This window comes from Gadus morhua, chromosome 1 (assembly GCF_902167405.1).
Source record: "Gadus morhua chromosome 1, gadMor3.0, whole genome shotgun sequence".
NCBI lineage: Eukaryota > Metazoa > Chordata > Actinopteri > Gadiformes > Gadidae > Gadus > Gadus morhua.
The window spans coordinates 12,726,084-12,741,688 of record NC_044048.1 but is presented as its reverse complement, the minus strand read 5'-3'; the positions used below and the strand labels follow the sequence as shown (position 1 = coordinate 12,741,688).

Below are 15,605 nucleotides of genomic sequence, written 5' to 3'. Positions count from 1 at the left end.
TGTGGGTAACGTAGTTTCTAGTATTCCTTTTAATTGCCCGCAGCAGAGATGTATAGAAAAATGGTTTTCACTGCAAGGGTATTTATTTTGTGGATATATATATATACACAGTATACAGTAATTTGTGATTTGGATAGAATCTCACAGCTATCTATCTGCTGACCTCAAACACACACACCGACACGCACACGCACACACACCGACACACACACGCACACGCACGCATGCACACACACACACACACACACACACACACACACACACACACACACACACACACACACACACACACACACACACACACACACACACACACACACACACACACACACAACCCCCTCATAAACACACAATACCTAACCTATACTAGTAATAACCCTAGAATATGAAATATTAGTCGAACAACATATTTATGGCGACGATGGGTTGATGGCCATCACGGTCCTAAACTGGATTCCACGAATTTTAAGATTTGGAAAGCTAATTTAGCCTAATTACCATCACCGATGGGCTGTGGTTAGTTAATGAGTTATTATCAAGGTGCTTGCTATGGAGAGCCTCTGTAAACACACGCTTTTTTTTATTTTTGAACGCCCACTTGCTCTATTATCCGAGAGGGGGGGGGGGGGGTGGGGGGCGCTCCATTCAAGGGCTGGACGCGCAGGAGCGGTCGTGTTCCGTCTGCATCGTACTTTAAAAGGCAACGAACGATGAGCTCCCACTGAAGATATCGCGTCAGTTTTAACTGCATTATCGCAGTTAACTGTTTCAAATGAGAGATATCTTCGACTTTCATTCATACCATATTTCGGAGTGGAATATGAATGTCTCGATGATCGACTGATTGAAGATCCTTCCCAGTGCTCATTCTGCGCTGTAGCCTACTAGACGGACTTCCTACTCGCTTCGCCACTCATCGTTGCCGCATACCGACCAACTATATTCATCAGATTTCCCTCCTTGATCGGCCGACCACTTTTTATAATTTGGACCAAACAGGGGCTGCTTTGGCTGCTTCGGAACTGCTACAACGTTATTGTAAATACTCAAACGTGGCTGTGGGTTTTTTGCTGTATATGATGCCGAAACGTCTGCGATTCCGGAGAAGGTCATTCCTTGGGCTTTTATTCCTCTTCTCACTGTCGACATCCGCATTGTATTTCATCTATTCAGCCCCCGGTATCGGTAAGTTTCGCTTGGTTTCATGCTAAATTAATACAATGCGATGGGATTGCCTGCGTTGGGGTGTGCGTCTGTGTGTGTGTGTGTGTGTGTGTGTGTGTGTGTGTGTGTGTGTGTGTGTGTGTGTGTGTGTGTGTGTGTGTGTGTGTGTGTGTGTGTGTGTGCGTGCGTGCGTGCGTGCGTGTGCGTGCGTGTTTGTGTGTGTTAGTCCATGAAAGCTTGACTGTACAGTAACTAAGTCTTTTTTTGACAGCAGAGAGGCAATGCGCCTATTGAGCTATTATTATTTCCCATTCGACGATGTGGACGCTAGCCCATAACCTGCAATAGCACAGCACCTGCCTGCCATTACACCTCGTCACGGATAAGAATCCTGCTTATTACCTTCGGGTTGTTATAATCGTTACAGCGGGCTTAAAGAGGGGAACAACAGCAGGCTCATTTGGCTGGGCTGGATAAGGGTACACCATGGGCGTTTTGTGCCCATGGTAACCGAAGTTTGCCAAGTGGATTTGGGTCGAGTAGCAGTTCACGGCTCGTCCATCACCAGCCTGTTATAAATCATGTGACTCTCATGAAACGCACAGTCCTCAAGTCGGTGGAGCCGTACATTTGTCTGTTTCAATGGATCACGGCCTTCACATCCAACGGTTGGGAAGAATAAGCGCTATTCAATAAGAGGGGATCTATCATTTGATGCCTGTCGAAGTCACATGCATTTCAGTAGTATCCCATGACGTGAATCACTCCTAAATCATTTATGCCTCACCCCCGTTCCCGCCTCATTTTATGACTCCTCCTCTAGATCAGTCTGTTTGCCCACCTTAATCTCCCTATCTGTTTGCTCACCTGAGCTTCCATATCGTTACTGTCTTGCCTTTCCATCTGCCCATCCCGTTTCTTACATGAACATCTACGGATGCAGTTATGGTTTGATTGGTGCTGAATCCATTGATGTCATACAGTTTTGTTGAGAGCATGGTACACCACTCATCCTCTCATCTTACTTTTGTTCCGCATCAAGATGGCGATGACCTGATGGTCTCTCTATCACTGGCTTTGGTTTTGCGGTTATCTTGTTGTCAGGGTTTCACAACCCAGATGGGACTTTTACCTGCCATTACTTTGTTATTGGTCTTTGGGCCGAGCAAACACAACATACCTTTGAATTTGAGCGGTTGGCTAATGCTCAACCTTTCGCCTTCAGTGAGTGTGCTCTCTGTCTCTATTGCACAACATCCCGGTGCATTTTAATTGTTGCACATGGAGTTGCCCAAGCCCTGACAACAGTTCCAGGAATTAAACATCCAAGTGTGATGACAGTGTCATGAGAAACAGTTTCAAAGCCAGATATTATCTTCTTGTCTGGATATCTGTTGTTTTGGCATGAAGAACTTTACTACTCTTGAAATGGATATTTGTATAATGAGTAATTTTTTTACTTTAAAAATGTATAGGGAATGTGCATGGATTACTGACTACAACATGACCAGGGAGGTTATTCTTAAAGCTAGGGAAGGAGTAAGCTTGATTTTGAAAGTAATTGATTTGCATTTATAAAGAGCTTTTTCTATGTAACCTAAGCGCTTTACATGGTGACACAGTGAGTATGTGTGCCTATGTGCATGTGTGCGTGTGTGTGTGTAACAACCACTTGGGTGACATTACTAGCTCGCTAGCTTTAGCAATAGGTCGGCCTTTTGGAAGATTCTGGTCACACGCAATGATTGCGCGGGAAGAATGCTCGCAGGTCGCCTGCTCCATAGGTATACAGGGAGGTAAGCTTATCATTTTATTTGGCCCAATTAAATTATAGAATGAGTTATAATATGCCTGCGACAGCCACAGATACCCTTTTTTGTCAGTGGATTTATTGATTGCAGTCCAGAGGTAAAGACATTTTCCACAATTATGACTATATTTGCATCTAAAATAAATGGCCTACCCTAACTTGCTTAGCTTCATGTAAGTTAAACACACGTGTGTGTGTGTGTGTGTGTGTGTGTGTGTGTGTGTGTGTGTGTGTGTGTGTGTGTGTGTGTGTGTGTGTGTGTGTGTGTGTGTGTGTGTGTGTGTGTGTGTGTGTGTGTGTGTGTGTGTGTGTGTGTGTGTGTGTGAATCTTAAAACATCCAACTGAAAACTGATCTCTCTCCCATCATCAAAATGGGTATTGATCCTCATGCTTTCTACCACCTCTGACCGACTTAATCAATAATTGAATCAACTCTTATATGGTAGACACATAAACTGACTGGAATAGTTCATGGAGACTGCAATAGAACCAAGCATTGATTCCTCCTAATGGGAATCAGAAAAACACCACAAAAAAAAGCCCAAGAACACACATATAATTTGCTTTGACATGCATGATACATCCCCCCCCCCCCCCGCCCCAACCACTCACTCACTAACTCCCTCCCCCCAACTCAAGCAGTTATTGATGGTATCTGCTTTGGGCTTTGGTGTAAGCTGACTCTGCCATGCCCATCCTCCTGGGTGTTAATTGGGAAGGCTTAGAAGCCCCCATGGTTTGAGGTGGGGTCCTTTCAGAAACGTGACAGTGAGCAGCAGCGTCAGCCCATTAATTATAGATGGGAGGTAGTGCCAGGGTTTCTCCTGCTGCCGTTGTGGAAAGCCACAACGCTTGCTCTTTGCAGACAGCTTGGGCTTGGCTGCAGATGGAGGCACCATTTAGAAATAGCAAGAGAGGTGAAGAGAGAATGAGACAGAGCTCCCTCAAGGCAACTCAGCAGAAAGAGATGGGGAAGAGAAATTATAGTGCCAGAGGAAAAGGAAACGAGGGGACGATGTGGCATTTAAAAAATGTATTTAATAAAGTCTGTTTGTTGCTAAGGCCATTTGAAGGCCCTTTGGAAACCCAACCAACATCATTTAAGATTGTGACGCTTCACCCAGTTGATCCCTCTCCCTCTACACCACCCTTTCTCAACACACCTGGCGCTATATAACCACCTCCCGTATTTATATGAGCTTATGTATTTGATGACGCGGTAACACCTTACAGTTAGGCTAACATAAGCTAATACAGTAGTAAGCATTCTCACCTAGTAGTATAGGTTTGATTTAGGGTATGGGTTAAGGTTACCTGGTATTCCTTACCCTAATCCTATAAAATAAACTATAAATGAATACCTTAGTCAACTTGAATACAATTATTCAATGATTGCTAGACCATTAGTTAGCAGTAAATTAAATAACTTGTTAATGCTTACTACTGCATTGACTAATGGGAAATCATGGTCAAATTAATGTACCCTTTTTTGAAGTGTTACCAATAATGATGATGATGATGATGATGATGATGATGATGATGAGTTGGAGAAGGAGCCAAGCCCCCCAAAGCCAAGACACTGAATGCAGGCTGAGACGGCAGGCCACAGCTGGGCCTGATTGCAGCAGTTTATTTAATTAAAACATGAGAGGATCCCAGTGGAGCGAGCGCTAGGGACGGCACAGGGCCTATTTATAGGAACACAGAGATACTGCTGCACTCACACATACACATTTGTACATACAAATGCTCACACACACAAACACACACACAAACACACACACACACACACACGCACACACGCACACACACACACACACACACACACACACACACACACACACACACACACACACACACACACACACACACACACACATGCACGCATTCAATCCAACTATCAAGGAGAAGGTTGAAGAATAGAAGGGCAGGTGCTCCCTTTATTCCTTTTAGAGCCAGTTTTTGTGTGTATGTGACGTGTGTGTGTGTTTGTGTGTGTGTGTTTATTGCATGTAATATATGAGTGAGTGTATCTAATGTCAACTGACACAACACTGGGAATTCTTTTTTTCTGATTAGCGCCATGTTGTACCCCGGCCTGTCTCAGGAAAAATAATAACATTGTAGACCATGTGTGTTTCAAACCAATGAATTCCCATGATTTTTGGTTGAAAATAGGTGAATACCAGAATGTATCCCTTTTATCTACTGTGAATCATGTAATGCACTTACTTTTATTCAAAATGATTGAGCGTAAACATAATTCCCCGCATAGCATAAATGTGTTACATGGATACTGAATGGAATAGTAGCATTGCATTTAGGTTTGCACTTATACTAATGTGCTCATAGTTTAAGGGCAGTGAGATGTGACATACATTTTGCTTAAGTGCTTTTGAACCACAACCAAATTCTCGCTCTCACCCACAGTCTTTTACACCACCTGCCACTATTCGTCTGAACTAGGTTGCACTAGCTATGCGTATATTCATTATTATGTCTGTGCGTATTGTCCTTACTAATTCCTCGGTAACCACCAATTAGTAATGAACTAACATGTTCTTAGCCAGCATCCCCCATAATTGTGTGATGAATTTATTTTGCAGATTATATTTTGCAGACTTTGTCAACAAACGCCACCATTTACACATGCTTAGGGGTTTGTTTAAAATCGTAATGCAACGTAAAATCTAGTTTGTCTGGTGCAAACTGTTCTGATTTTTTAATGTGTGGATTTCTACTAGACTACCTATAATTTACACAAAGCCAGGGCAAAGGCTTATCACAATTTACAGTATTCTATGATGTGCACTTTTGCTAGGCTATAGGCAATTTTATTGACAAACATCCCATGACAATGTATGATGTTTAGCACTCAACTACAGCCGTTCTAGAGAAATGCACTATTGTGTAGAAACAGCTTTGCATTTGCCTTGTGATGATTGCCTTAGGGCATGACCTGTGACCTAAAGGATCTTAGGATAACTTCGAGAGCACACCCTGCATTCTTTGACTGTGTGTTTGCAAGGGTATATGTGTGTCTGTATACTTCCTTCAGTCACCTTCTTGGTTTCCTGAGGCTATATGCCTCAGTAAGCCATTTGAATTCTCATTTGGATAAAAACTGGCCGGCACTGTGAACACACACACACAAGCAAAGGGAAAGGCATGAGTCACCTCCTTTGTACACGCGTTGGCCTTGTATTGTTTGTTGTTCGGATTGTTTGGGCATTAGGCCTATACACCAGGTTTACAAGTTTGTTAAAAAAGCGAGGTAAATGGTTTAGTCGCCAACCATGTGTTGTTTGCAGGTTTATCTAGTTATTCGTTCCAGGTTAGCCATAATATCTCACTGGCTTTTATGGCGAGTTATTTATGCATGCACTAATTTAGATTAGTGTAGGCCTGGCATCCTTGACAAATCAGTTTATTGGTGGCATTGTCCTTATTTGATCTATATATATATCCAATACTTCAATATTGATTAAGTGGTATCACTTCCCCTTCTTGTAGACTCCTCCTCCACTCAAAGTGCTCTGTCTCTTTAGATATGTATGGGTCTTAAACCTTGGAGTCTGATGTTTACCCGTGGTTGCCATATAACTAACGATGCGTGAAACAGGCACATATATGTGTCTCCCCACGTTTAGGAAAGAGCTGACAAAAGGTTAAGCATACTGGCTTCTAATTCTTTGCGCCATGGGCAGCGTTGCAGGCCTGCATAGAAGACAGTACTGTCAGTAAGTATTCAATGTAGAAGGAAGAAGATCCAAGGGTTTTTTCAGAGAGGGAGGGAGGGAGATGTGCACAATGTGTATTTCATCCATATAAAGTCATATCAGTAGGAGAAGAGATATTCTACTACACAGTGCTTCGATCAGACTGGGTATTTCTAGTGTATTTAGACATGTAGCAAGCAAGCTCAGAACGTAGATCAGAACGTGGATTGGATGTATTGACTACAAATATTCAAGATTATCTATCATTTCTTGTCCCTCTCTTTCCTCTGAATGAGTCCAAGCTACAATGGTGTATTACTAGTTTCTATATTCCTACCATGCATTCACATGAACTCTGTCAGGCTCATTATATTTCCGGTCGCCTAGTTCCGCCAATTAAATATGAACTAATTGCCTGGCCACTGTAGTTTTGCAGCATTAGGAGCAGACAGGAAGGCACATCAATAATAAAGTATTTATTGGTCAGATGTATTTATTCTTGGGTCCACAACCTATTTAATAATGCAACACCTGTGCTGATATAATTAATTAAACAGAAACTGAACAGACACAGAATTCCCAGCAACTGACATTTTAGCTTTGGTTACTATGGTCACTGCAGCGCTCGGCCCCTCCCAGGACATACTCCTCTTTATTGTCACAGCAACCATAGAAGACATACCAGCCTTTTACCCCTTGATTACTGTTGCTAGACCAAGATAAATAAACATGAATTGTGTTTTAAATCCAATGATCCAGGGCCACAATATTTTTTTATTGATTTTGTAAAACCAAAGGAAATGTGAAGTAGTTTGTAATTTGTTGTCCAGAGCAGTCTTTATAGAAAAAAACATGCATTTGTTTGTTTGTTCTATCGGAGCTCTGGTCATTTACGTTTTTTACTTATTGTTTTATTGCTTCTTTGCTCTTTTACTCTGCCTATCTGTCAGTGGGTGCGTGTGAATGCATGTGTGTGAGTGTGTGTGCAAGCGTGTGTCAGTTCATGTCTGTGTGAGTGCATGCGTGTAGGTGTGTGCGTGTCTTGGATGATACTAGAACCTTAGGATGGGAAATGCTGAATTAACAATTGAATCCAGTAAATCATTAACGGAGTGAGTTCATTGCACCGCACTTTGTTAGAGCCATTGGCAATCCTCTTAAAGCGTTCGACTATGTACCAACCTTCCGTTCTTTAAACACTTGCTCACACACACACACACACACACACACACACACACACACACACACACACACACACACACACACACACACACACACACACACACACACACACACACACACACACACACACACACACACACACATTCAGACGTATTCTTTACTCTCACACATCTTCAATCCAAATATAGTGTACTGGAATTTACACCAACAGCAAGCCTTGCCTTGAAAATGCTACGGAATTACGTAACTTTTACCGCCAGTGTAGCATCCAGACTGCCCTTTCCTAGGGCCGCTTTTAAAATACCCCTGTCCTTTCATTTCAGAGAGAGATTTAACACACAATCAACATGGCCCTCTAAGTCTTTTGTCTGGGTGTAATGGCAATACCTTGCTTTTTTCACATTCCTATGTGGTAGGGGTCAACCACAGGTATGCATGAGTTCATGCTATCACTGACACAGAGAGAACTTGAACTTTGTTCATAGTGTTGTAGCTTCAAATTTTTTGCATGCATCTGTTTGCAAACTAATGCACGGCACTTTTCTTCTGTAAATTGCTCTTAAAAAAAAGAAGGACTCTGTTGCGAGGTTAAAGCCGATAGTGATTTTAATAATGTTAGAAATTCTAAAACTGATATATTCTACAAATAAAAATGACTGGCCAGGCCGTACCTTTCTCCGTCCCCCCTCTCTCCCCCTCACACCCCTCAGTTCATTTTGGATTTCCAAGGGGCGTTATCAAACGCTGCAGACCAAAAATGCCACTGGACACAATTGGGTAGACCTACAACCAATCAGAAATGTGGGAAATATTATTGACAGCAATCTTGGTTGATTAGGAAAATATCCTCTATGGCTCTCCAATATGGTGCTCCTCTGTGTTATCGTAATAAACCCGCCCCATATCAGATAAATGCCCGAACGCGGCCAGGTCGGCTGATCCGTTAAACGGGAGGGGGACCAGACAAATATGTTTTATCATGGCAAATCGAACATGAGCTGGCAGATTCATCTGGTTTGCAGGTTACAAAAAAAACTGATTTATACTGGATTTAACCGTAACAATACCAAACAATAAGCATATCAAATGTTATGCCATCTTGTAACACACATACATGCACATATTTGCTTCACAAAACAGAGTCTCAATCTTGAGCACATGCTATGAAAAATAATGTTATTCTCAAATGTCTGTAATCCCGGATTTTTATTACATTGCAAACATTGATCAAACACCTGTCTCAGATCAAGCTCTAAACAAAATGGCCACGCTCGACAGCATTGCACCACACACCTCAGTTAGACTTTATTAAGCAGCCCAGGACCTTCCAGTATCAAAGCCGCGGGTTATTAATAACTTAAACATAACTTTTCTCTAGGACATCTGTGTTATCAGAAAAAAAAAACTTCCTGTATAAATCCAACCCTGTACACATAGTCTCGCGCTAGAGGGGTGTCGTCTGTGGGCTTAGCAGTGGCCAACTATAACTGTAACACGCTGGTTCAATTTTTATTTTTATGTGAGGACTGCACCAGGGGTTGTTGTCATCGATAATGTAGACCGTGTTTTGTGTTTTCATAGCATCCAAAAAGTGGTTACCGTCGGATTAACCAAGGTGGTGGTAACTGGTCAAGTGCCACTGTGATCAACATTTGCATAGATAACCATCCAACACCCATATAAGCCGGAACAGGATTTGCGTTGGTTATGAATAGACTCAGTCAAATCCATTACAGGGGCATAAAAATGTCTCAAAGTACACAAGGGGAAGTACGGGACATTGATAGAAATTAAAAAGGTCAACAGAATGAGTGAGTTAGAAACGTAACAGAACAGAACTGAATGAATACATACAAATATCTACATTCCCTCCTTCCTGTATGATTTGATATTACTTAATACTAAGGCTGGATACCATCTCTTGTGGTTCCCGTAAGAGAGAAACACATACACACACACGCACACACACACACACACACCACACACACACACACCACACACACACACACACACACACACACACACACACACACACAACACACACACACACACACACATACACACAGAAACACACACATTCTAGTACACCACCCTGAGGGATATTGTCCACAAAAGAAGCCAATCAGTGGCCTTCTTCATGATGAGTAAACAGACGAAAAATAAAAACAACTAAGCAGAGGCAGAGCACAGAATCCATGAAACAAACGATCACTGGAAAGCAAAAGCTAGAAAGTAGAAACTATATATCTATATATTTTTTGTCATTCCTGCCTATACTGTCCGAACTGAATGAACTTATTGAGCTATATGTTTTAATATATATATTGCTGGAGGCTGTTTTACTATTCATACCAATGTTGTGCTCACACCAAATATATGAACCTGTGACACTGTACAGCCAGGATGTGCAGTGTCTGTCTATATGTCACTCGTATGGCAGCAGTACCGTGGAGTAGACACTGCCCCAGCCTAAGAGTTCAACGAACAGGGGGTAACCCCAGCTGTGGACAGTCATCGGCACTTCTGCAGGGAGTAACAGGTCAAATAGGTGTCGGGGTCTGTGTGTGCACGTATGTGTGTGTGTGTGTGTGTGTGTGTCTGTGTGTGTGTGTGTGTGTGTGTGTGTCGTTGCATGTTATCTGATTTTATAACTAGACATGAAATGATGAACGTAGTGTAGACAAGGCAGGCGGATAAACAGGCGTGCAGACAGGTAACCAGTTAAGCCAGAAACCCGCATGAGGAACTTGAGAACAAAGAACACGAAGTCAGAATACATTTTTACAGTTAACTTCAGAGAATTACTGTAATCCTAAGTGGCGGAGAGTTTCACTTCACAGACAACCAAACACATACAGTCAAAGAGGATGAGCGAGACCGGCCAAGGCTACGTTGAAGTGTAGATTGTGAAGTCTGTCACCCGTTGGGCGTGTACGATTTGGGTCCCGGTTCAGATCGGGGTCCAGGTTCTGGGAACAAGGTATCTACGAATGCTCCTTTGGTCTGTAACCCTCTCATTCCACTAATTACTGAAAACTGTGACCTGTGACCCCGGCAGCGCACATCCAACAGCCGCAGGATCCACAATGTAGTTAAGGTGGCCGTCATACACGGTCAACCATGAGATCGGCGGTCTTCCTAGCTCAAGGTAGTGAAGGCATAAGCGAGTATAGGTTAAACTTTGGAAAAACAATTAATGATGGGGATAATGATCATCTTACCAAAATAGGGACGAGTGACAAAATGCAGAGCGATATGGGACCATGGACGATTAGGGATGGGCAGAGGACAGACAAAACCAGAGTGAGGTTTGGAGGGTGTCTTGTTCCGGGCACAGATAGAGCAGGCAGCCATAAACGACTTAGCCTCATCATCCATGGACGTCGGCCAAAAGTGATTTCGGAGGAATTCAATGGTCCGTTCGACTCCAGAATGACGGCTGAGGTGTGTGAAACAAGCCAACTGGATAACCTGGGAGCGGAAGCACCAGGAACAAACAGGCAATTTGGGGGGGAACGTTACTAGGTCAGGCAAGTGTCCCTTGGCTTGTCTGACCTGACCTCAGACTCCAACTCGAATGAGGGTGGTGACGCAGCAGGTTGACGCTCTGTGGGGCCAAGGCAGGGGAGAGGCTGTCATCAAAATGTCATAAATGTAAACAAAGATAGACCGGTTGAGTTTATCTCCGAGCACATCGATGACCGAGGCTGTAAGCACAGCGGGGGCGTTGGTTAATCCGAAAGGCCTTGCTGGCTAACCAAAGTTTCCAAGGGGAAATGTTGAATGCCGCACCCAACGGAACGAAAAACAGACAAAAGACTAACAGGAAACAGATATTGCTCAGCCTAATTTTGGATACCTTAAATAACCTCATCTTAGAGGAATCAGACCTGCGCTAATCAGTCGTGAGGCTGATCCAATGGTCCGAGTGGCAGTAGATAGCTGATTGTTTTCAAGTGCTTTCTATATCATGATGCCTGATTAAATTCAATTAACAAAATGATTAGTGCTTTTTTTGACACACCCATCAAACCTACACGCTTTTCCTAAACCATTTTTGTTAAACGTTACATTAAAGTCCATTTAGATGTTTACAAAAAGTCTGTATTTTTCATAAATTCCTTGTAGATAATATATGGAGAAAGGGACTCCCTCCATATACGTACTACAATGATTATATTGCAGTTCCCATTTGTTAGGAACGTGGACACTTTATTATCCATGTAGTGTTCAAACTTGATCATGTGTCTGCTTACACATTGTTTCCTCAGAAGAAGCATGCATATATTTATTGATACATATGTATATATATGCACACTGTATATATTGTTTAACATTGAAAGAAAGCTGCTCTTTTTGCCAGTTATTTCTGTATTGGTTGGTATCTGTTTAATCTAAAAATGGCTTGAAGGAGCAATTCAGAAACATTCTCAGAGAAATCCAAGGCTGCCTTTCACTAGCATGCCATTGTAAGTGGAAGCCTAAAATAACCTAATCTTAGAAGAATCAGACCTGCCAAAAAAATAACTTTTTGTCTGATGCTTATGATTGAATGACTAGAATGGATAAATAAGACAGTCGATTGGAATGATTGGCACCCACCCAACTCAAATATGATCCAGATTGCCACACTGACGCACTGAGTGACTGGAAAGCTGCTACTATGCTGCACTTTCCGGAACCTGTCACTTCCTCTGACCCTGGTTCTTCTCACGCTGTGGCTTACAGCATTTTGTTTGCCTCTCTTCCCTTCCACCTGTAGCAGGATCTGTGTATGTGCTTTGTTTGTATTTTCTCAGCGTATACACTGAATATGTGTGCATGTGCATGTGTCTCTGCATGTGTGTGCATATGTGTGTGCATATGTGTGTGTGTGTGTGTGTGTGTGTGTGTGTGTGTGTGTGTGTGTGTGTGTGTGTGTGTGTGTGTTGTGTGTGTGTGTGTGTGTGTGTGTGTGTGTGTTGTGTGTGCGTGCGTGTGTGTGTGTGTGTGTGAGTTAGGATTTAACCAGTGATAAAGGGATTATGATCATAGACAGTGCCATTAAGAAATGAAGGAGGCTTTCTGAGATGATGAGGGGGATGAGACGGGGGGGGGGCCCAGGACAGGAGTCAGCAGGGCGGCCTGCCCGTTGGTGCGAGGGCGGAGCAGGAAAGGTGTTACTTAACATTACTGGAAGACTCATTACTTAACAAACTGCAGTTATGTCTACATTTCTGTCATTTTAGGTGGGATGGCTCAGAATTGAGTGAATTATTTATGAGCATTCTAGATTTTATTTTTACCTGTATGAATAAAACAGATATCCTCTCCATGTTATGACCTGTTAACCTGTTAACCACGCGGAGAGGAATACAGCGGCGGAGCTAGGGACTGAGAAACCAGAATCAGGCAGATCAAACCAGACATATGATTGGGGCTGCTGGGAGAGAGCATGTGCGGTCGGCGTCAACTGTTTCCCATAGAAAAAGGGAACATTCAACCACGCACGCACGCACGCACGCACGCACGCACGCACGCACGCACGCACGCACACACACACACACACACACACACACACACACACAAACACTGCTCGTAGGAAAAAATCTGCAGATATTTATTTCTCTCTATGTGTGTGTGTGTGTGTATGTGTGTCTCTTTCTCTCTTTTGCTCTCTCTCTCTCTCTCTTTAGTCAGTCTCCTTATTCGTCTAGTGACACTCTCCCTTTCTCGGATCTGTCGTGGTCTGTCTTTTCTCTGCAGAGCGGAAGCGCCAGGCATTGGGCACCACCGAGTTGTTTATGTAACTCCTGTCTCCCCCGTCTGGTCTTGCATTTCTCGCTCATGTTGTGGCTTGGCTTGGCACACACAAACATTGGCAATGGCCGGGAACAGTCACACACACACAGGCATACATATTCAAAATTAAAGTTGGAAAAACAGATGGAGAGGCAGAATGAATTGTATGAGACAATTCTCTTTTTACAATCACAGTTGCAGCCTGTGTGTGTGCGTGAATGCGTGTTTGTGTGTGTGTGTGTACCTGTGTGCATGAGTGCAGGCATGTGTGCACGCACGGTGTGCAAACACAGTGTGTGTCTGACAGAGGCTGTTGCTCTATTTTAATCTATCGGTCAAAAGAATTCTGTTATGACGCATTGTACCAATTGCACTTTCAGAATAATAGTCAGAAATGTAGTCAATACTGCATTATCTTACAGCATGCCCTCATATACTTATATCCTTTGGAATGCATGGCGAGTTACTGCTGGTATTGCAGCTAGTATGTCTACGGACACACCTCTGTGGGTACGGAGTACATGGCGAGATCAATGTCCGCTTGTACAGAGAAACATACATTGTCCATTGATCAGTGTTATTGATTCACCAGAGACATTCATTAGTGTTACGCCTTTTGTTCAGATGAATCTTCCAACCGACAGTTAGAGAACGACCTCGCCATCAACGGAAAGTCCTTGTGGTTTTAACATCGGTAGAATATAGATATGATGGGTCGTAAATGGGTTCAGTTAAAGCAATGATTAGTATCTGTTGAAAAGGAAATGGTGGCCAAAAGTCCCTAGGATAGTGAACATATTGTGAAACTGTATATGAGCCCTACCCTCTTTACTGGGACCCCTCTTACAGTCATGGCCCCATGCGCATGTCCATGGTATAGAGCACATATTTCCTGTGCCAAGTTGACCCATCGGAAGATCCCAGAGTGATACTGACAAGTTACACAACTAAGAACCCACATGGCTTTGAATGGCCGCATTCACACCAATCACCCCTGATTAAAGTTAACCGACTTAGGGTAATTGTATTTGTGGTCTTGAGTATACCACACATGGTGGGCATGGAGCCGTAGTCTACATTACTTGGCAGAGTGCCGGGGACATTTAATTGTGATTTCAAATAGTCTCTTAAATAGATGTCCTCTAATAGAGAGATAAAGATCTTTCTTGTATTGTACAAATGTTAAGTGGTCTAACACTCCTTTGACGAGTTCAAACGCGCACACAGAAGAAATTCCCCATTTGATTTTTCCTAACTGAGGAGCTCATTTATGTCCCAATTCTGACTCATCGCCTCATTGTGCAATAAGTTCCACCGAGCAAGTAGTCAAGGAACACCCAACAGCGATAGTGTTTCCCAATCCTCGCGTGTGACGTAAAGCGTCTCCTTCCCTCCTTAGGTCATGGCGTATGAGACAGAGAGAGATAAAATATGAAGCGTATGGTGTTATACGACTGGAGGGCTCCGGGGACGTGGGGGCTGATGTGACACGTCACACAAGGGGAGTGCAACAAGGGGAAGGGGGAGAACCACTTATTTCGGAGAGACATCTGTTCCCAGCAGCATCTGGCTCATGCTCTCTTCCTCTGTAAGGAGAAATAACTTATCTATCTTGTGTGCTGAGCCTCGAGGGGCCGAGAGCTTGTAAAGGGACCCTAGTGGCCCTGATGATGTAAAAGGTGGTGAAACCCTCCTAAATCCTTGCTTGCATTCATTTTTTACAACTTTGATGCATATAGTCCATGTATGGCATTATAGCCACAGTCCTAGTTTCAATTAGGTTTTCATGCAAGTGTGTGCGTTTGTGTGTATGTACATTTGTGTGTGGGTACACTTGCACCTACATGAATCAAAAGCAGCCAAATCCAAAGCCTCATGATCCAGTCATGACCTGGCCTCATCATGTGACCAAAGGAAGGCAGACCACTAGCGTCGATGCGATGCGCAT

At 43.2% G+C, this 15,605-nt stretch overlaps 1 protein-coding gene across 1 annotated transcript in view; it reads left to right on the top strand.

The window, feature by feature from the left end:
- The first annotated feature begins 639 nt into the window (after nucleotides 1–639).
- Nucleotides 640–15,605, top strand: part of b4galt5 (UDP-Gal:betaGlcNAc beta 1,4- galactosyltransferase, polypeptide 5) — a 33,760-nt gene continuing 18,794 nt past the window's right edge. The window contains exon 1 of the mRNA XM_030350735.1: nucleotides 640–1,185. Within this exon, the coding sequence (XP_030206595.1) occupies nucleotides 1,077–1,185 (109 nt within the window). The 5' untranslated portion in view covers nucleotides 640–1,076. The remainder of the gene's footprint in view (nucleotides 1,186–15,605) is intronic.